Consider the following 21,715-nt stretch of genomic DNA (forward strand, 5'->3'; position numbering starts at 1 on the left):
TGACTATCCCAGGTGGTAGATTTACCATTTTGAAGTTCCTCAGTTCCAATAGGCTTTAAAGGGGTCATCCAGGAAAAAAACTTTTTTATATATGTATCATCGGGCTCCAGAAAGTTAAACAGATTTGTAAATTACTTCTATTAAAAAATCTTAATCTTTTCAGTACTTATGAACTTGTGAAGTTAAGGTTGTTCTTTTCTGTCTAAGTGCTCTCTGATGACACATGTCCGGGAACCGCCCAGTTTAGAAGAGGTTTGCTATGGGGATTTGTAAATTACTTCTATTAAAAAATCTTAATCCTTTCAATAGTTATTAGCTTCTGAAGTTTTCTGTCTAACTGCTCAATGATGATGTCACATCCCGGGAGCTGTGCATGATGGGAGAATATCCCCATAGGAACTGCACAGCTCCCGGGACGTGAGTCATCAGAAAGTAGTTAGACAGAAAAAAACAACCCAACTTCAGAAGCTAATAACTATTGCAATGATTAAGATTTTTTAATCAAAGTAATTTACAAATCTGTTTAACTTTCCGGAGCCAGTTGATATATAAAAAAAAGTTTTGGCCTGGAATACCCCTTTAAAGCAGTATTTGTCTAGAACAGCAGGAGGTGTGTACTTTTGCCTGGCCTTTCACAGTATCTAGGCCCTTAGGAGTTTAACAGGTACAAAATAGTACACCACTTAGATGTAGGTATGTGGTATGCACTTATGAGGGGGGAAATTCGCTAGAGTATGCTTAAAAAAGTATTTTAGTACCGTACCAGCCGATGAGTACTTTTGCCTTGACTGTCACAGTATCTATGCCCTTGAGAGTTTAACAGGTAAAAAATAGTACACCACTTAGATGTACGTATGTGCTATGCACTTATGAGGGCAGAAAAATACACTACAGTACGCCTTAAAAAGTATTTCTGCACAACACCAGCAGTAGACACCAGTGCTGCAGAACACAGTCGCTGTGTACTACACCCAAAATTGCACTTTCTTTCTCCATCTCACTCCCTTCCCTATCAGTGCTTCTAGGCAGGATTTGTGCTTGAGCTTAATTGCTTCTGTTTTTCTGTGCAACACATTGATCACTGCAATAGAATGCTGTAGACAGTGACTGGGAGGTGAATTGCTGCAGTAAGAATGCTTTTCTGTGAAAGTCACACTGCTTTCTGTCCCTTTGTGCAACAAAACGCTGACTTGACTAAGAGGTAAATTGCTGCTGGAAAAAGCTTTTCTGTGTAACACACAGCACTGTCTGTCCCTATCTATCTCTCTAAAGTGTAAGGATGAAATGACTGGACGCAATATGGCTGCCAATTATATAGGTCTGTGACATCACAGGGGTGATTGGCTGCTGAAAGGCTGCATTCTGCATGTGATTCAGGGTTATCCCACCTACCCTTGTTCCTGCCTTTACAGGATTCCTTGCCCCATGTCCTCACATGTGGATCTGCCATTTTAGATGCCTTGGAGCATGGACTGCACTAAATGGAGTTTAATGAAGCGACTTTTCTTGAAATTCGTAACGAATTCGGATTCGTCAGATTTGCTCATCTCTAGTATATATATATATATATATATATATATATATATATATATATATATATATATTTCTATTTGTGTTTATAATTGTGAATGTGTATATCCCAGGTGACTTGAACTCTATTAGAAATTTTTCTTTGCACCTGTTATTTATTATATGATCCTGACTGTTGAAAAAAAAAAATACATGAGACTTACCTGTATAGATTGATCCTTCCATGTAGAAACTATTTTCATGATGAAAACGTTTTCTGGATCAGGAAAACTGGAACCATTTTTATCTATGTGGATAAGGAAATACACTTACATAAGTAATTAGGTTCAGAAAATATAAATTATGTTTTTTTAATATAGTGACTGCATAAACATTTTTGTAAAATGATGAAACAAGTTCTAGGGAGAGTCTTACAGGTAATATTTCTGGTACTAACGTAGTTATTTTTGTTGGCCTCTATGGTGTATAGTATAATTTGGTTTCAAAGCCTAAAATTATTCTAAACCCCAAATTTGCATATGAGAGTGATTGGGAGGTGCAAACTTGTTTCAAGGACAAGGAGAAAGCATGTCCATGCTATCATTTACCAATTTATGCGTATTGCTTAACTGCAACGGCGAAAAATGAAGGAAGGATATTGGACCTAGAGTTTAACGAAAATATTCCCATGATAAAAATGTATGTTTATTTCCAAGTGATGTATTCTCCCTATGGATTTTGTATAGTGATCCATTGTTCCATTTTTCAATGTCTATAGTGGACACCCAATTTGCTTTGGATTAAACCTTCCTTAAAATGGAAATGAAAAAACAGTGGGAATTATAAAAGCAAACAATGTTCTTGTTTCTCCCTGTTATATTTATTAACCTTAAGGACCAAGCGTTTTTCTGTTTTTGCTCTTTCGTTTTTTCCTCCTTATCTTTTAAAAAATCATAATCCTTTAAATTTTTCACCTAAAAATCCACATGAGGGCTTATTTTTTGTGCCACCAATTCTATTTTGTAATGACATCAGTCATTTTACCCAAAAATCTATGGCAAAACGGGAAAAAATATCATTGTGCAACAAAATTGAAGACAAAACACCATTTTGTAAATGTTGGAGGCTTCCGTTTCTATACAGTACATTTTTCAATAAAAGTTACACTTTATCTTTATTATGTAGGTCCATACGATTAAAATGATACCCTATTTATATAGGTTTGATTTTGTCGTACTTTTGGAAAAAATCATAACTACATGCACGAAAATTTAAACATTTAAAATTGTCCTCGTCTGACCCCTATAACTTTTTTATATTTCTGCATATGGTGTGGTATGAGGGATAATTTTTTGCACCGTGATCTGAAGTTTTAATCGCTACAATTTTTGTTTTGATCTGACTTTTTAATCACTTTTTATTCATTTTATATGGTTTAAAAAGTAAAAATACGCTATTTTGGACTTTTGAATTTTTTTGCGCATACGCCATTGACCAATGTGGTTTAATTCATGATATATTTGTATAATTTGGACATTTATGCACATGGCGATATCACATATGTTTATTTTTAATATGTTTATATATTTTTAATATGGAATTTGGGAAAAGGTGGTTGATTTAAACTTTTAATAAGGAAGGGGTTAATGTGTGTGTTTTTAAACTTTTTTTAAACTTTTTTTTTTTTTTTTACACTTTTAGTCCCCTTAGGGGACTTTTAGGAGGAATCATTTGATTCCTCAAATAGATCAATGTAGTTCCATAGAACCACATTGATCTGTGTGCTCTGGGCTCGATTGATAAAGCCTGGTTTTGCCAGGCTTCATCATTCTGAGCGATGGAGCCGCACGGAAGGAGAGGTTAGCCCTCAGGCTACCTCAGCAGTCGATCGCCCCCCACGCTCGCGCGGCGTGGGGAGGGTGATCCACCCCAATCGACCATCAGGGACTGGATAAAGGCACCTTTAGATGCCACTGTAAGCTTTGACAGCGGCGATCTTCATGGGTTAATAGCCGCCTCCGCTACAGGAATCAGCTGGGGGGCGGCCGATATGATGCAGGCTCGAGAGCCCGAGTCATACCTGCTTAACGGCACATGGACGTGTATACACATCTATGGTCGTTTAGGGGTTAATAAAAGGAAAATCACAATTTTTGCACAAAAATATGCGACTTTAGAGGATTTTTACCCATTGTGCTAAGAAGTTGTAAAGGCGGTAAGAAGGGAGCTTGGCCTTACATGGAGAAGGCATGCTAGGAATGTGTCCTCTTCCCATACTACATTAGGGCCAACACCTAAACCTGCAGAAATATACACATTAATAGTTGGTGTATATTTGTGCACCAGGTGCAATGGCAGCCAGCAGACAGAAAGTGAACAGAGTTTTATTTATGCCCCCCGCTTTACATAAAAGGAATACATACCATGCAAAATGTCCGAAAAAGCAGCAAACGAAGAATTAAAATGTTCTGTGCTCTTCCACTTTCCGCGAGTAGACTCCATTTTCTCCTGACTGCAATGAAGGATACAGTGTAATCTAGTTATGGAAGTATGATATATTACACTATGGAACCATAATATAACAGTATAATATAAATGTCTAGTAAAACTCCTTTATTCAGCCTCATTGGGACCTACCATTTGTATTTCTCAGATTATGAAATATTCAGATTATAATTAAGGGATGCCCAGGAGGATAGCTAGAGGCTCTTGGGCTCTGGGGAAAAAGCACAACTTAGGCCCCTGTGCAACTTATCATGACTGCCCATAATTTCCAGTTTCATTGCTATATAATGGTAGTATACCTTTAAATAATGTAAAGAATACAGAGTTATTTTTCTCTGATTTAAATCATACACTTTCCCTATTGGCATATATGGAAAATTCCCTATTTGCATATGTGGAAAATTCTCTTTGATCCCATCAGGGTCAGTGAAAAGTCGTTGGGTACTACCTAAGCTTCTTTTACACCAGGATTACTCTAAAAAAAATCGTTTATGTGTACATGGTAAATGGTAGAGATAGCTGTCATTCAACAGCTATTAAAAAGTATGACCGAGTTGACGAGTATTAATTTATTTGGATTATAAAATAACAGAATTTTAACATACCTTAAACTGCAATGTGCTGACTGAACCAAAAGTGGAATTAGAGGCAGTTATTTTGGCGCCCAATGCTAAGTTATGTGCATGGCTATCTCAGGTAGGCTTTTTTTAAGAGCCATTGTAGGAAATATTGTTAAAAGAGGTAATGACTAGAGATGGGTACATTTTCCAAATATTAGATTCGGCCAATTCACCGAATTTTCCCCCAAAATTAGGCTTGATCCAAATATAAATGCGGTGAATAGCTATTAAAACGGCTATTTCTGGGTTACAGAGAGCCTCAATAGGGGTGTAGAACACATTGCCTTGCTGTAACATGCATAGGGAGTGTGCTGAGGTAGTAAAATAATACTGTTATTATGTGGTATGTCCCTACCTGCACTATGGTTGTGTAAGGGATTTAATACATATATAAACATATAGGCCCAGATTTATCAAAGAATGTCTATGGTAGAGTTATTTTCCCACGTTCATTTGGGCGGTGGGTTTGAATAGTGTGCATCGTATTTATCAAGAAGGTGCAACAGGATGATGAATTTTGCTCTGCTGTGGTGGGAAAAGCTCTACCACATACACTTTTTCTAGACAGTTATGAGGGAGGGAAGTAGACACTTTTCCGGGTCCTGAATTTGGCAGGTTAGGTGTTTTAACTTACTTTTACAGAGCTGCCATGACATTTTTACTTGCATTTTAGATGCTACAATCAAATTTGATTGTGGTGTCTAATGGGTAAAAGCCAGGCATCACCATGATCGGTGATGTCTGGCATTAGAGATGGGTCCTGATGATAGCCGCCAGGACCACCCAGCTATGACCCGCGCTCAGCTCCTGAGCTCCTGTCATAGAAGGGGAGTGGGACGCTGTTGTCCACAAGAGGTTAAAGGCTGAATTGTGGAAGGTAGAAGTGATTATCATGCCTACTGCTAGGTGGTGTAGCTTTGCGCACAAAAAGGCGACTTTTGACAAAAGTCGCAAATGATAAATCAATGACCACTGCCTGGTCAAAAAGAAAAAGTTCTAAGGTAGGCAAAAAGAGTGAAACTGTCTATATCAAAAGTCGCATAAAAGTCGCTAAATATGCTGCTTGCTCCTGAATTGCGCCAAAACAGACAAAAAATGCTCTAAAAGCAATGATAAATCTCCCCCATCCTGTATATTTTAATTGATAAAATGACATATTTTACGTCTGCTTAGTTCTTTTGTTCAATATTAGCTGACCAGACAGAAATCAGCCTCTCCCCCACCAGTGCAGTGTGACAATCAAGATTGAACTGTTTGCAGAGAGATAAAAGTAATGTCAAAATGACATTTGGATATTTGGGGAGAAGAACAAGGTTAATAATTGCTTAGCGCTTAGAAGCAAAACAAGTCAAACTTTTGCATGAAAAAAAACTATGTACATGTATCTAAAAAACACACACGTCACTAATAATTAATCAATAATATGGGTGGTAATTTATGTTAATTCTGAAGTCTATATAAACCCATGTGTCAGTGTTTTATTCACTTACTTCAATGCATGAATCAAATAATAATTGATTTGGATGGGGACAGACATCCACTAGGTCCTGAAGGAGAGTTCCACTTCAGTTGGCGCCCAAAAAGGGACTCCGAGTACTCGTACCGGAAGACAGTCACGAGACAAGGCATTTAGTCAGACCAACCGAATCGCATGGACGGGACACAGACAAGCCTTATCAACTTTAAAAGTACAGTAGTACACGTTTCTTGTTGTAACCTAGCCAGTACTCTGTCTCCCCCGCTTGGTCTGACTTATGACTTAGCTGACTGGCTTGCGGCCAACACAGAAGACAGGTAAAAGTTCTTGCTCAGAGTTGTTTTGCTGAACCTGTTTTCCAGGTATGTGTTGAGTGTCTGTTCTCGAGAAGAGGGCTGGGTCTCAGGGAGATTGAATAGGAGTGGGCACTAATTACTGCTGCTACAGATACAGGGGTGTGGAAATTTAATATAAAACTACTTGTCCACAGGACTAAAATGGAGTAAAATCTACTTGTCCCTTACGATGATCCACTTGTCCTGGGCAATTTTTGCAATTTTCTTGTTTTTTCCTACGCCCTCTATAATAGTCATAACCAACTACTATAATGATACCTTAGATTTTTCCATAACGTATGCTCCAAAACAAAAGAAAAATTGGTGGTTTGCTTTTCTACGCCATTTTCCTTGTGGTTCAGATAACATGTTATTTTGGTACTTTAGGCTGGCCTGATTACAGAAATACCATATTTGTATAGTTTCCGTCATGTTTTCCGAATAAAAAAAAAAAAACTCTTAACTGTTTTAAATTTTTTTAATTGCCATTTTCTGACCCTTGTAGCTTCTTTTTTTCGCATATGAGGCTGTATCAGGGCAATTTTTTTGCGCCATAATCTGTTTTTCATATTGGTACCATTTTGGTATTGATCTGACTTTTTAATCGCTTTTAACTTTTTTTCTGGGATATTATAAAAATTGCAATTCTGTAGTTTGATATTTTTTTTTACTTTTACGTAATTTTCTGTACGTAAATTTTTCACTAAAAAGCTGTTTTTTCCCCAAATTTCACATTTTTACAAGGGGTAAAAGGAGAAAATGACCCCCAAAATTTGTAACCCCATTTCTTCTGAGTATGGAAATACCCCATGTGTGGACCCCAGTTTGGAAACTACACCCCTCATGGAATGTAATAAGGGGTGCAGTGAGTATTTACACCCCACTGGCATTTGAAAGATCTTTGGAACAGTGGGCTGTGCAAATGAAAAATTTTGTTTTTCATTTTCACTGACAACTGTTAAAAAAATCTGTCAGACACCTGTGGGGTGTAAATGCTCACTGTACCCCTTATTACATTACATGAAGGGTGTAGTTTCCAAAATTGGGTCACATGTGGGGGGGTCCATTGTTCTGGCACTATGGGGGCTTGGTAAACACACGTGGCCTTCAATTCCAGACAAATTTTCAAAAGCCCAATGGCGCTCCTTCTCTTCTGAGCTCTCCTTCTCTTCTCAGCAGAGCATTTTACATCCACATATGGGGTATTTTCTTACTCAGAAGAAATGAGATTACAAATTTTGGGGGGCTTTTTTCCTATTTTCTCTTGAGAAAAGTAAAAATTCAGGGTAACTACAGCATTTTAGTGAAAAAAAAATTTTTTTTTTCATTTTCCCATCCAAATTTAATGAAAATTCTTCAAACCCCTGTGGGGTGTTAAGGCTCACTATACCTCTTGTTACATTCCTTGAGGGGTGTAGTTTCCAAAATAGGGTCACATGTGGATATTTATTTGTTTGCGTTTATGTCAGAACCGCTGTAAAATCAGCCACCCCTGTGCAAATCTCCAATTTAGGCCTCAAATGTACAAAGTGCGCCCTCACTCCTGAACCTTGTTGTGCACCCACAGAGAATTTTACGCCCACATATAGGGTATTTCCATACTCAGGAGAAATTGTGTTACAAATTTTGTTTTGTTTTTTCCTTTTAACGCTTGTGAAAATAAAAAGTATGGGGCAACACCAGCATGTACGTGTAAAAATGTAAATTTTTTTACACTAACAGGCTGGTGTAGCCCCCAACTTTTCTTTTCATAAGTGGTAAAAGGAGAAAAGCCCCTCAAAATTTGTAGTGCAATTTTCCCCGAGTACGGAAATACCCCATATGTGGCCCTAAACTGTTTCCTTGAAATACGACAGGGCTCTGAAGAGAGAGAGAGTGCGCCATGCGCATTTAAGGACTAAATTTGGGATTGCATAGGGGTGGACATAGGGGTATTCTATGCCAGTGATTCCCAAACAGGATGCCTCCAGCTGTTGCTAAACTCCCAGCATGCCTGGACATTCAGTGGCTGTCCGGAAATGCTGAGAGTTGTTGTTTTGCAACAGCTGGAGGCACCATTTTGGAAACACTGCCGTACGATACGTTTTTCTTTTTTATTGGGGGGGGACATTGTAGGGGGTGTGTACGTAGAGTTTTACCCTTTATTATGTGTTAGTGTAGTGTAGTGTTTTTAGGGTACATTCGCACTGGCAGGGGTTTACAGTTAGTTTCCTGCAAAAAAATTTGCCGCAGCTCAAACTTCAAGCAGGGCAAACCTAAAGCTGTTGCAAAACTTCAACTCCCAGCATGTACTGACAGACTGTACATGCTGGGAGTTGTAGTTTTGCAACAGCTGGAGGCACACTGGTTGGAAAACCTTCAATTAGGTTCTGTTACCTAACTCAGTATTTTCCAACCAGTGTGCCCCCAGCTGTTGCAAAACTACAACTCCCAGCATGTACTGATCGCTGAAGGACATGCTGGGAGATATAGTTATGCAACAGCTGGAGGTATGCAACTACAACTCCCAGCATGCCGAGACAGCTGTTTGCTGTTTGGGCATGCTGGGATTTTCAGTTTTGCAACATCTGGAGGCCTACAGTTTAGAGACCAGTGCACAGTGATCTCAAAACTGTGGCCCTCCAGATGTTGCAAAACTACAAATCCCAGCATGTCCAGACAACAAACTGCTGTGTGGGCATGCTGGGAGTTGTAGTTTTGCAACATCTAGAGGGCCACAGTTTAGAGATCCTGCACAGTGATCTCCAAACTGTAGCCCTGCAGCTGTTGCAAAACTGCAAATCCCAGCATGCCCAAACAGCTGTCTGGGCATGCTGGGAGTTGTAGTTTTGCAACATCTGGAAGGCTACAGTTTGGAGACCACTGTATAGTGGTCTCCAAACTGTAGCCCTCCAGATGTTGCTAGGCAACTCACCGGCTTCCGTAGGATCCAGGGAGCCACATCACTGTCCTCTGCTGCTGCCGATCATGCTGCCTGTACCTGTCGGTTTCCCCATTCTGCCCAGCCTACTATGGGCGCACAATGGGGGAACTGAAAGTCAACCCCCCCGCGCCCCGATCTGCTATTGGTCGTCGCTTCTTAACGACCAATAGCAGGAATAAGAGGGGTGCCACCCCTGCCACCTCACTCCTATCCCTTCAGGGGAATCGTTAGTGTCTTAGACAACCCCCCATAATTTTCCGGGTCACCGGAGACCCACATGACCCGGAATCGCCGCAAATTGCTGGTGTGAATTCACCAGCGATTTACGGCAATCGCCGACATGGGGGGGGTCTGATGACCCCCCTGGGCATTTGCGCGGGGTGCCTGCTGATCGATATCAGCAGTCACCCAGTCCGGTCCCCGCCCGGCACGCGACGGGGACTTAAATTCCCAAGGGCGTACAGGTATGTCATGGGTACATGGCGTACCTTCCTTGCCTTAAAAAAAATCATAACTATTTTATATTTTCATCCACAGACTAGTATGAGGGCTTGTTTTTTGTGTGACCAGTTGTCCGTTGTAATGCCATCACTCACTTTACCATAAAATGTATGTAGCAACCAAAAAAATACTATTTGTGTGGGGGAAATTAAAAAGAAAACCGCAATTTTGCTAATTTTGAAAGGTTTCGTTTTCAAGCAGTACAATTTACGGTAAAAATGGCATGTGTTCTTTATTCTTTGGGTCAATACGATTAAAATGATACCCATGAAAACATATTTTTCTATTATTGTTGTGCTTAAAAAAAATCACAAACCTTTTAACCAAATTAGTACGTTTAAAATCCCCCTATTTTGCAGACCTATAATTTTTTCAGCTTTCCGTATAAGCACCGTTATGAGGGCTCATTTTTTGCGCCATGATCTGTACTTTTTATTGATACCATATTTGCTTATATAAAACTTTTAATACATTTTTTATCAATTATTTAGGGAATGAAATGTTTTAAACAAGCAGCAATTTTGAATTTTTTTTTTAGTTTGGATATATTTTAGTTCGGATATTTACGCACGCAGCGATACCAAATATGTATATAAAAAACATTTTTTACACTTTTTGGGGGTGAAATAAGGAAAATGGGACAATTTACGTTTTAATTAGGGGAGGGATTTTTCAAGTTTTTTTTACTTTTATTGTTTTTTACTTTTTTTTACTTTTATTTTTATACTTTAATAGTCCCCATAGGGGACTATTTATAGCAATCATTCCATTGCTAATACTGTTCAGTGCTATGCATAAGGCATAGCACTGATCAGTGTTATCGGTCATCTTCTGCTCTGGTCTGCTCAATCTCAGACCAGAGCAGAAGACCCATGGAAGGCAGCGGAGGCAATCTGGTCCTGGCGATTTGTCTATTCAGATTTTTTGTAGGCAGCACTGTTCTTCTTCCTGGGTTAGACAGGTGACCTGTACTGGGGAGTTTACCTTATCTCGCTGTATTTCACTCCGCATTTCATTTTCCTTGTGAATACAGTGGAGAAGAATTTGTTTAATATATTTGCTTTTTCCTGTCCTCCGTTTATAATTTCTTCCTCATCATCATTTTTTAAAGGTCCAACACTTAAATTTTTAACCTTTATGCTATTTATATAGTTAAAGAACATTTTGTGGTCAGTTTTATTCTCTTTGGCAATGAGTCTTTCTGTCTCTATTTTTGTGGCTTTTATCTGTTTTTTTTACATATTTAAAATTTTTCTCTATAGCTTTTTAATGCTTCTTCACTACCTTCCTGTTTTAGTTGTTTAGTGGTTTATTTTTGTCATTTTTGCACCATTAACATTTATATTCATCCATATTGGTTTTCTTTTATTTCTGACCCTTTTATTCCCATAAGTTATATACATCTTACAGTGAGAAGTTAAGATATTTTTAAAAGTCTCCCATTTTGTGTCAGTATTCTTGTTTTTGAGGACATTATCCCAATTTATATTGTTAAGGGCTTTGCCTTCCTAAAGTTCAAACTTTGCCTTCCTAAAGTTCATTGTTTTTGTGGCCCCTCGAGAGATTCCCTTATTGAAGAACAAGCTATAATGTATTATATTATGATCACTATTTCCTAGATGTCCTTCTACTTGCACTCTGTCAGGTCTGTTGGTTAATATTAAGTCTAGTAGGGCGCCCCCTCTGGTCGGGCTCTACTCCATTTGGGACAGATAATTGTCTTTAGCTATAGTCAGAAACCTGTTTCCTTTATGAGATTCACAGGTCTCAGTCTCCCAGTTTATATCAGGATAGTTAAAGTCCCCCATTATTATCACATCATTCTGATTTGCTGTCTTGTTTATTTGCCTCAGTAATTGATCTTCTGGCTCTTCCATTATGTGGGTGGTAATTTATGTTAATTCTGAAGTCTACATTAAACCCCTGTGAAATTATGTAATAAAAAGAAGGAAGAATGTTTGTGCTGAACAACGTGTCAGTGTGTTATTCACTTATTTTGATGCATGCATCAAATAATAATTGATTTGGACAGGGACTGTGATGATCTCAATTGGTAGACTCTGAAACTACTTCTAAACTCTCCCTGCCTGCCTGCAGTAATGCGGGCTTGAGATCAATGGATTTCCCCTGTGCTGACCTGTATTGTCAGTAACGCTGATTAGTGACCACACAGTGTCTGCTCTCTCTCTAGCCATAACGAATGCAGGCTTAAGGTGAATAGATTAGTCGCTGTAAAGATCTGTATTGTCAGCAATGGTGATTAGTGCGCACACACAGTCTCTGCTCTCGGAAATGCCCATCTTCGGAAATGGCTGCCGGAATATAGGGCTGTGACATCACAGGATTAGCTGGATGCTGATAGGCTGCATGCCACCATGTGATTCAGGGTGATCCCGCCTTCCCAGACTTCCTTGCCCCATGTCCTCACACGTGTAGCTGTCATTTTAGCCTCCCGGCCCGCATGAAATGTAGTGAATGAAGGGATTCGTTACCACAAAGCGCGAAGAGATTCGGATTAGTTCAGAATCAAATTTTCATGACATCAGAACAAATTCGACTTTGTCAGCTTCGATTCGCCCATCTCTAGTGCTGACCCCTGTCCACTGCTGAAAATTCCTACAAAGGGACAGTGGCCTAGTCTGATGAATCACATTTTCTTTTACATTATGTTTATGGCTGGTTTGTATGTATTGCTTCCCTGAGATGGGGAGTAACCAATTTGCAATATGGTAGGAAGATGAGCAAGTAGAAGCAGTGTAATACTCATGGAAACACCAAGTTACAACTTATATTACCTACTGTAAATAAGGTTCTGCAGTACTATGTAGTTAATGCTTCAATTGGTCAGAGCTGTCTTGATGGCACAAGCGAGACCTACACAATACAAGTTAAGAGGTATAATGTTTGAATGTTATGTGTATTCCATGTGTGTGTCTGCACATCATGTGTACACACAAATGGTATATGTATATATATATATATATATATGTATATATATATATATTTATATATATATATATATATATATACACACACCAAGAGAAACGAGGACCGCAGCACTCCAGAAGTATTGGTGAAAAAGATTTATTGACCTGACATCAAGGAACAACGTTTCAACTGCCCAATTGCAGTCTTTCTCAAGCTCAGAGAGCAATTGGGCAGTTGAAACATTGTTCCTTGATGTCAGGTCAATAAATATTTTTCACCTATACTTCTGGAGTGCTGCGGTCCTCGTTTCTCTTGGTGTGGATATTTATGGAACCCCTGACCCGGGACCTTCTACTGCCTGCACCCGCCATTACACCTATGAGAGGTTGTGCTGCTCTTTTCTATTTTTCATATATATATATATATATATATATATATATAGAGAGAGAGAGAGAGAGAGAGAGAGAGAGAGAGAGAGAGAGAGAGAGAGAGAGAGAGAGAGAGAGAGAGAGAGAGAGAGAAAGGAAGCGGCTGCAGCACACCAGAGTATCACAAAATAGAAAAAGTGTTTATTCCAGCTAAAAATAAGACAACTTTTCCGTGGTCTCACACCACCTTTCTCAATTGAACTTGAGAAAGGTGGAGTGAGACCACAGAAACACTGTCTTATTTTTAGCTGTAATAAACACTTTTTCTATTTTGTGTTACTCTGGTGTGCTGCAGCCGCTTCCTTTTTTCTACAATTTTTGGACCCAGGACCGTGGTCCCTGAGACTGCTTGCACCCACATATTTATCTTTTTTCTTGAGCGTGCTGCTTCATCCTTTTTCCATATATATATATATATATATATATATATATATATATAGTTGACACCAGTCTAGAAATGTCCTAGAGTTGTTCTTGTTCTACATTACTTTAGGAAGCAGAACATTTATGTTGTTTAGTATCCCAATGGAAGCAAACATTTGGTAGGAAGATGAAAACTATACATATTATTTCTTTATATCTGTATATACAGTATGTGCTTTACCTGCCAGAATGACTGCCACAACTCGAAATCAAATCCACTCTCAGTGATTTACTGACATATAATAACTTTTTGAGGAAGTGTAGAAGTGTTTCAAGGCCTATTGCATTTGTGATATAGCTCTCCAGTTGCTCCTTTTTGCTGTGTTGTTTCTGTACAGCCAGAGAATATTTTGCAGAGAGTTCAATCACTTTCTTTGACAATAGATTATGTGATTGTTCTCCAGTCATATGGTGGTGTATCTGATTCCACCCAGGTAACATCAAACACAAGTGATCTATGCCTGATATCACTCCGAAAGTGACTGATCCTTGAAGCTTTAGAACGTCCAAGTGCCTAATGCAAAAATTGTCCAGTTCTTTGTCTATACCCCAAGGTAACAGACAAGACAATAAGAGTTTTGCAGCATCAGTTACCATGTTAACATCTATTTTTCCTGAAGACTGGCTCTTGTTTTTTTTGGTGCTTTTGAACTTCTTGTGTCTTTTGATGCCGCTACTTTCTTCAAGCTGCCGGCTAAAATTTTCTTTATTGGCAGATTCAGAGGCTGGCCCATCCATCTGATACAATGATCCGGCAGTTTTATTTCTTTTCAGTGTCAATGGTCTTTTCTCAGAGGAACTCTTAGCTGATTTTAGTGCATCGTAACTATGGAAAGAATTTGCTGACTTCAGCCCATTGGCTTGAGAGCACTGTAAAAGTTCTAAAACTTTTTCCAGGTCAAACAGAAGTAAATGTAGACTGATGTTATATGTAGATCGTACCGGCACGACAGTGAAAGGGATGGAGGAGTAGCTGCAGTCCATATTCTAGGAACAAAACAATTTTATAATATTATAAACTTCAAATATGAAAAATAATAGCTTAACATTTATAGATAGCATTAAAGATAAAAAATGTAAAAATTGCATGCAATTGCATGCAACATAATAAACCCACATGCAACATTTTGATCAATTTGTCAGAAAAACTAAATAAAAAATAAAAAGCCCCTTTATGTCATCGGTACTATACTGTATAGTGCGTTCTGGTACTCTATAATTCTGCATATATCTTAATATCAATTATTTTTATTGTTTTTGTTAAAGTGTACCTACACTTTCACAAAGCATCTGACATGTCATAAAAACATGTTAGAAGTTGTGATCATTGGGGGTCTGGGTGCTGAGACCCCTACCAATCGCTAGATTAAAAGGAAACAAATGCTCCCCTCAGTGCTGTATCCCTTTATTTGTGTTCTGATTTATTTATAAAGTATCATAGACTTCACTCTGTCGAGTGTTTCTGTCCCTTCATTCTAGCGATCGATGTGGGTCAAACACCACTGATCACAACTTCTGACAAGTCTCTATGACATGCCAGAAGATATGTGAAAGTTTTGATACATTTTAATGTCTGACATTTGCATTTATTTCTGTGCTATTTTATATAAACTAAAATCCTATTATAAAATGAGATGACAAGACCATTACCCTGTACCAATGACTAAATATATGTTAAACACAGTGGGTGACGTCACCATTTTTCTCACTAAATACATTTCCAAAGGTGCTATTGAATTGAAATTTTCATCTGATGTTGATAACAACCAAAGTAATCCATAAATACAAAGAAACCAAAACTAACAAACTCAGAAATTAAGCTATTTGTAATAATGTAAAATGACACAGTAAAAAAGTATTGCACATGATTACTGATATGTATTTAATACTTTTTCAAAAGCCTTGACAACTTCAAGACACAACTTCAAGACCTATGTGGAGGAATGGTTGCATGCATTGCTTTTGTGTGATTTTAGCCCATTCTTACACACAAACAATCTTCAAATCTTAAGCGTTCTGTGGGCCTCTTCTATGATTCATGATCTTCAGTTCTTTCCATAGATTTTCAAGGAGATTTAAGTCAGGTGATTGGCTGGCCATTCTAGAAGCTTTATTTTCTTTCTTTGAAACCATTTGAAAGTTTCCTTAGCTGTGTTTGGGGTCATTGTCTTGCTGAAATGTCACCCCTGGTTTCATCTTCATCATCCTGGTAGATGGCAGCAGATTTTTGTCAAGAATGTATCGGTAAACATGCCCATTTATCCTTCCTTTAAAGGGGTACTCCGGCACTAGACATTTTTTCCCCTATCCAAAGGATAGGAGATAAGATGTTTGTTCACGGGGGTCCCGCCGCTGAGGACCCCCGCAATCCCTCCTGCAGCACCCACTTGTCATCAGCCTCACAGAGCGAAGATCGCTCCGTGTCTGATGACTCATGATAGAGGAGCCATAGTATCATGATATCACGGCACCGCCCCCTCATGATGTCACACTCGCCCCCTCAATGCAAGTCTATGAGGGGGCGTGACGAGGTGCGGAGGAGGCGGGGTGCAGCCGTGACATCACGATTCTCCGGCCACTGCATCGGGAGTCATCAGACACAGAGCGATCTTTGCTCCGTGAGGCTGATGACAAGTGGGTGCTGCAGGAGAGATTGCAGGGATCTCCAGCAATGAGACCCCCACAATCAACCTTTGTATAGGGGATAAGGTGTCTAGAGCCAGGGTACCCTTTTAATTATTTGAAGTTTGCCAGTACCATTTGCTGAAAAGCAGCCCCTCACCATTATGTTCCCATCTCTATAGTATAATGTTTATAGGGGGATGTGCAGTGCCATTTCTCCTCCAAACATGGTGGGACATCCAAACAGTTCACTTTGCTCTCATCTGACCACACTAGGTTCTCCCAGTATTTCACTGGCTTTCCAAATGTTGTACAGCAAACTTTGAATTAGCTTCAAAATACTTTTTATTCAGCAATAAAGTTTTGCATGGTGAGTGTGCATACATGCCTTGGTGGCGGAATGCATTATTTACTGTTTTCTTTGAAACAACAGTACCTGGTCTAATTCCTGGTCTTATTGACATTCTACACAAGTGGTTCTCGACTCTTGGACATCTCTTCTGATTACTCTTTTTACTTCTTTTTCAGAAATCTTGCAAGAAGCACCTGGTTGAGGCAAATTTAGGGGCTAAAAAGATTGTCTTTCCACTTCCGTATTATGGCCCCAATAGTGCTCACAGATACATTTAGAAGCTTAAATATGTGGCTGTAACCAACACCATTGTTATGTTTTGCAACAATTAGGTTCTAAAGGTCTTTAAACAGCTCTTTGCTTTTACTCATCATGAGATATGTGTTGTGTGACACCTTGGCAATCAGACCTTATTGTAGGCCATCAGTTGTGACTAAACCAGCGGATATTAATTTGCACTGACAATGGGGCTGGATTACTTTTAATGATTGATAGATTTCAGCTGTTCTCTTGGCTTTTCATGTCTTTTTGCATCTCCATATCTTCATGTGTTCAGTTCTTGTTCCCTGTGTCATTTCCCATGAATACACATAACTTCATTTCTGAGCTTATTTGTTTTGGTTTCTTTGTATGTATGGATTACCAACATCTGGTGAAAATTTCATGTCAATAGCACCTTTGGAAATATATTCAGTGAGAAAAATGGTGAAGTATTTAATACTTATTCCACCCGCTGCACAAAGCCAATTTTATATTTCACCCCTGAGACTGCAGCCATACACTACAGTCTTCATGTATCTAAGGGCAAGCAGCACTAAAATAAAATGTAACATTGAAGAAAAAGCTTCCAAACTGTAACAGCTTGACTCAAACTTTCAGGCTTTATCAACAATTGGGTCCTGACTGTAATGTGTTACCTTTAACATGGCAGCTAAATTTCATATATCCAACAGTAGCAGTTTTAACCATAGGAGTTTTATTTGGCTATCTTGAATCACAGTAGTAGTGACTTACAGATGCCTGCGTGAACACAAGTGACTTGCCATTGCCAGCAGAGTTGACAGCTTTACTGTATGTGACCAGTTCTCCCCGCAGCTATAGTCATAGAACGCCCCCTATTGTGAATGTCTCTTTATAGACTTGAAACATAACCGTTCTCAAAGAAATTTATTTCAGGATTATTATTGAATGCACAGAGAGCGATCACTCAGGAAGACAAATACCTTCCTTATTTCTTCTTTAAAACTGAACACATTTTACTCAACTCTGTTGATATATGGCCTGTGACTTTTGCCGCATCATGGGGACCTCTGAGAATTTCTGTTCTTGAGGCTGAGACAATGCTGTGTGCTGTGACTTTATAGTCATGTGGTTATGATGTTTTAATTGACTTTTACTGTTTGCATATTTAATTCCGATAGAACTTCTATAATGTTTGACCATTAAACAGCAAGATACTGATTCACATCATGCTTCAGCTGTGCACTGAAATTATATGTTGGGATATGTTGGGATATGCCCGTAACCTAATCATGGGTAGAGTTTAACAAACTTTTAAAAGATTCAGTTCGCCAGACTGGCTAAACTTGTCAAAAATCGTGAGTTCGGTTCGGCTCGAACCAGCAATGAAATAAGTCCATAAACACGTTTAAAATAGTGTTGCTCACGAATATTCGCAATTCGAATATTATTCGCGAATATCGCATATTCGCGAATTCGCGAATTTCGCGAATATAGCGCTATATATTCGTAATTACGAATATTCGTTTTTTAATTTTTATTTTTTTTTTTCACAGTACACATCACAGTGATCATCCATATGTGATCATTTCGCATATGCGCATTTTCGCGTATGTTAATTTTGTATATGCTAATATTCACATATGTTAATTTTCGCATACGCGAATTTACGCATATGCGAAAATAAAACGAGAATATAACGAATATGCGAATATTCGCGAATATATGACGAATATTCGTCCATATATTCGCGAATATTCGCGAATTCGAATATGGCCTATGCCGCTCAACACTAGTTTAAAACACTGCCTAACAGCTCTATACCCCGATCTAACACTGTTAGGAGTGTATTCAAGTAGTTTTAAAGTGCTTTTAAGGCTCAGTTATGGCGACATGCAGTAACCCATAGTAACTATTCCAGCTTGCCCATTTTAGACGTATTCACACCAAAATAAAGTGGCATAATGTAACCCTGGTTGTTGGTAGATGTCTGCCAGTGTTAATATGCACACAGAGGCATGGGAAGACGCCGTAGCTTTATCCCAGCATGCCAAAATTATCCCTTTTTTTTAAAGTAGTATCAGAATCGGCATTCTAAAATAGTCAAGACTGAAGAAATTTTTTTATGAAAAGCCTAAATAATTATCCATTTTCTGGGGATGATGGGTTATGTATGTGTAGGCTTGGCTGCAAGATGGTGCATTGGTGTTACTGTAGTAGCCAGCATACAGCAGGTGGTGGCTGACTGATGTTAATATCGTACAGCATGAGATGGAAGACAGATGGTGGCTAGTGCTATCCTTCTGCGTAGCAGTAGGGGGGTAAGAAAAGACAGACATGAGGAAACAGACCATCTAGGGAAGGACGATTCCTTTCCAAGACATATTTTTTTAAGGATCATTTTATCTTTTTAGGGGGATTTTTCACTAACCTACCTGTCAACTTTAAGTTTCAATGCTTTGAACTTTGTTTATCCTGCAACAAGGTACGTATAAGGCAAGTTTAAAGTAAAGTACATTTTAAAAATTTGGCTCGCTCATCTCTAGTCATGGGGTACAACAGACCAACCGTTGTCTACACAGTAGAAGATAAACCAAATGTTATGTGAACAGTCCTCCTTTATAATGCCTGTTGTTCGTGTAAACTGCCTGTGACGGCAGCTGGTAGTGAATCCTCTGGACCTGTGTGGAAGATGATGTGAGCCGTTCCAGGAAGTGGAATCTAAGGTGCCGCTGGTTTTCACCAGAGCCCGCCGCAAAGTGGGATGGTCTTCCTGTGGCAGGCGGCACCCAGGTCGCTACCCCTGGCACGACTCGACCACACAGGCTATTAGGTGTAACTTGACTCAGGAGAGATGACACATAGAGAAGCTGGCAGGAAGGCAGGACAGGTGGTATAGAAGCGTAGTCAGGACTTAGCAAGGTCAGTAGGCTGGCGGCACAGGAGCATAGGCAGGTCACAAGCGGAGTAGTCAGGAACACAGAAAGGCAAACACAATGACTGCTTTCTCTGAAGAACTAGGCACAAAGATCCAGCAAGGGGGTTTGGGAGGTAATCACACTTATAGACAAGGCACAGGTGAAAGCAACAATCAAGGCCACATTGGCCCTTTAAATCTTAAAGCACCAGCGTGTGCACGCCCTAGGAGGAGGGGACATGCATGCCGGCGATGCAAGACTACAAGAGAAACAGCAGATAGGGAAGATGAATGACGGCCTGTGATTCGCATGCGGGTGCGTCCCGCGATGCGAATCCTGGCCCGCCAGCAGAAGCGGACGGAGCAGGGGAGTGCTCACGGCCAGCGTGTCCGTCCGGAGCTCTAGGTGTAACACTGGCAAAAAGTTTATTTATTTTTTGCTAAAGCACCCGCTTTGTAAAAAATGTTTCCAACTTTTTGACAAGTAGTCAATTAGCCAGTGCTTGCCGAATGGGCATAGTTTTTCGCAGAGGGCCATGCACCAATTTTATTACAGCTAACAGGTGTAAGCATTATTAGAAATCTATGCTAGTTCAGAGTTGATAAAGATTTCTAAGGTAGCCTTACATGTGCCTGCATTTATCAAGATAAATACTGTGCAGTCCTGCACTGGCAGGGGTTTACTTTAGACAGGTATATGAAAAGACGTTCTTAGTAAATCCCCCCCCTCCATTGGTGTAATCACTGATATCAGAGTCCGTAATAAAAAGTAATGCACAGAGTTTATATGCCATACAAATGCATAATTCCATCATATAGCGCCAAATAGGGCCACATTTTTTCATTGGCTACAACTAGTATTGTGCTCACCTATATTCCGTTGAATGGGGCTGATCTTCCATACAATAGTCAGTGGTGCTGTACTGGACAGTGCATTGAAATGTTTTTTTTTTTTTTTTTTTTTGCCATAGACTGGATCTGTCCACAGTACCTTGGGCCTTTAGCAGTTATCAAACCTATTTATCCCCATAACCATGCAAATGATGCTGTCAATGCGATAGTGTCAGTTTATGAACATGACTGAAACAAAAGACTATGAGAATTTATCAAGACTGGTATTTTAAACACTGGACTTGGGTAATTCCTAGACTATCTATAGGACAGATTACATAGAACTGATAAAGTTGAGACAAAGAATGCACAATGCTGCTTCACTCAATCAGGGGATTTATGATCATGGGGGTCCAAGCAGTTGGACAACCACCATTCAGCTACTTATCCCATATCCCGTGGATGTTGCAATCCAAAAAATTTACCTAAAGTAAAGAAAAATGCCACAAAGACTCATTTTGTGTAGTATTATATTCTAATTTATAAAAAAAAACTAAAAAAAATACTGTAAAGAAACTACCTAAATAAGTTATTTTAAAATTGTTTCTCAACTGACACCCCTATTATACTATTATACTTACTGAAAGCATAAATGCCATTTTTACTTCCTATTTCATTTTGTATTCATTTACAAAAAATATTAGGCTGTAGCTACGTTAATCAAAAAAAGTTATTTTAAAGCTCTAAATGAAAACATATTTCTCTGTGTGTGTGTCGCTCGCTCTGTCTCTTCGGAGTGTCAGAGCGCACAGCTTGTTCAACAGATGGCTGTCAATAAGGAAAAAAAGTTGCCTTCTTAAAATTCACTTGGTGGATAGCAGAGCGATGATTGGCAGCACAAATAGAACACAGATGAGAAAGCCTTCAATCTGCAGCTGATGCACACAAGGAGCTCGGGGATCTGAGTTTACAATAGAGAAAACATTACCAAGCTAATGGCATAGGCAATCATTTGACCACCATGCATCTCTGCTAGCAGCAGGGCTTCCATTTTCGGCTAAGTGTTAGAGTACCTTTTCGCTTTCTCTGGCCACTGCAGGGGTA

The 21,715-nt window shown here is 39.2% G+C and overlaps 1 protein-coding gene across 4 annotated transcripts in view; it reads right to left on the reverse strand.

Moving 5' to 3' along the window:
* WDR72 (WD repeat domain 72) overlaps positions 1–21,715 on the reverse strand; it is a 362,110-nt gene that overhangs the window by 147,471 nt on the left and 192,924 nt on the right. For 3 of the 4 annotated variants that reach the window (XM_056572344.1, XM_056572345.1, XM_056572346.1), the window contains exons 16-18: positions 13,831–14,636; positions 3,933–4,045; positions 1,734–1,816 (exon numbers count right to left, since the gene is read on the reverse strand). In XM_056572344.1, coding sequence (XP_056428319.1) covers positions 1,734–1,816; positions 3,933–4,045; positions 13,831–14,636 — 1,002 coding nt within the window. The remainder of the gene's footprint in view (positions 1–1,733; positions 1,817–3,932; positions 4,046–13,830; positions 14,637–21,715) is intronic. The other variant, XM_056572343.1, reaches the window with a different exon arrangement.

The sequence above is a fragment of the Hyla sarda genome, chromosome 4, assembly GCF_029499605.1.
Source record: "Hyla sarda isolate aHylSar1 chromosome 4, aHylSar1.hap1, whole genome shotgun sequence".
NCBI classification, from domain to species: Eukaryota; Metazoa; Chordata; class Amphibia; order Anura; family Hylidae; genus Hyla; species Hyla sarda.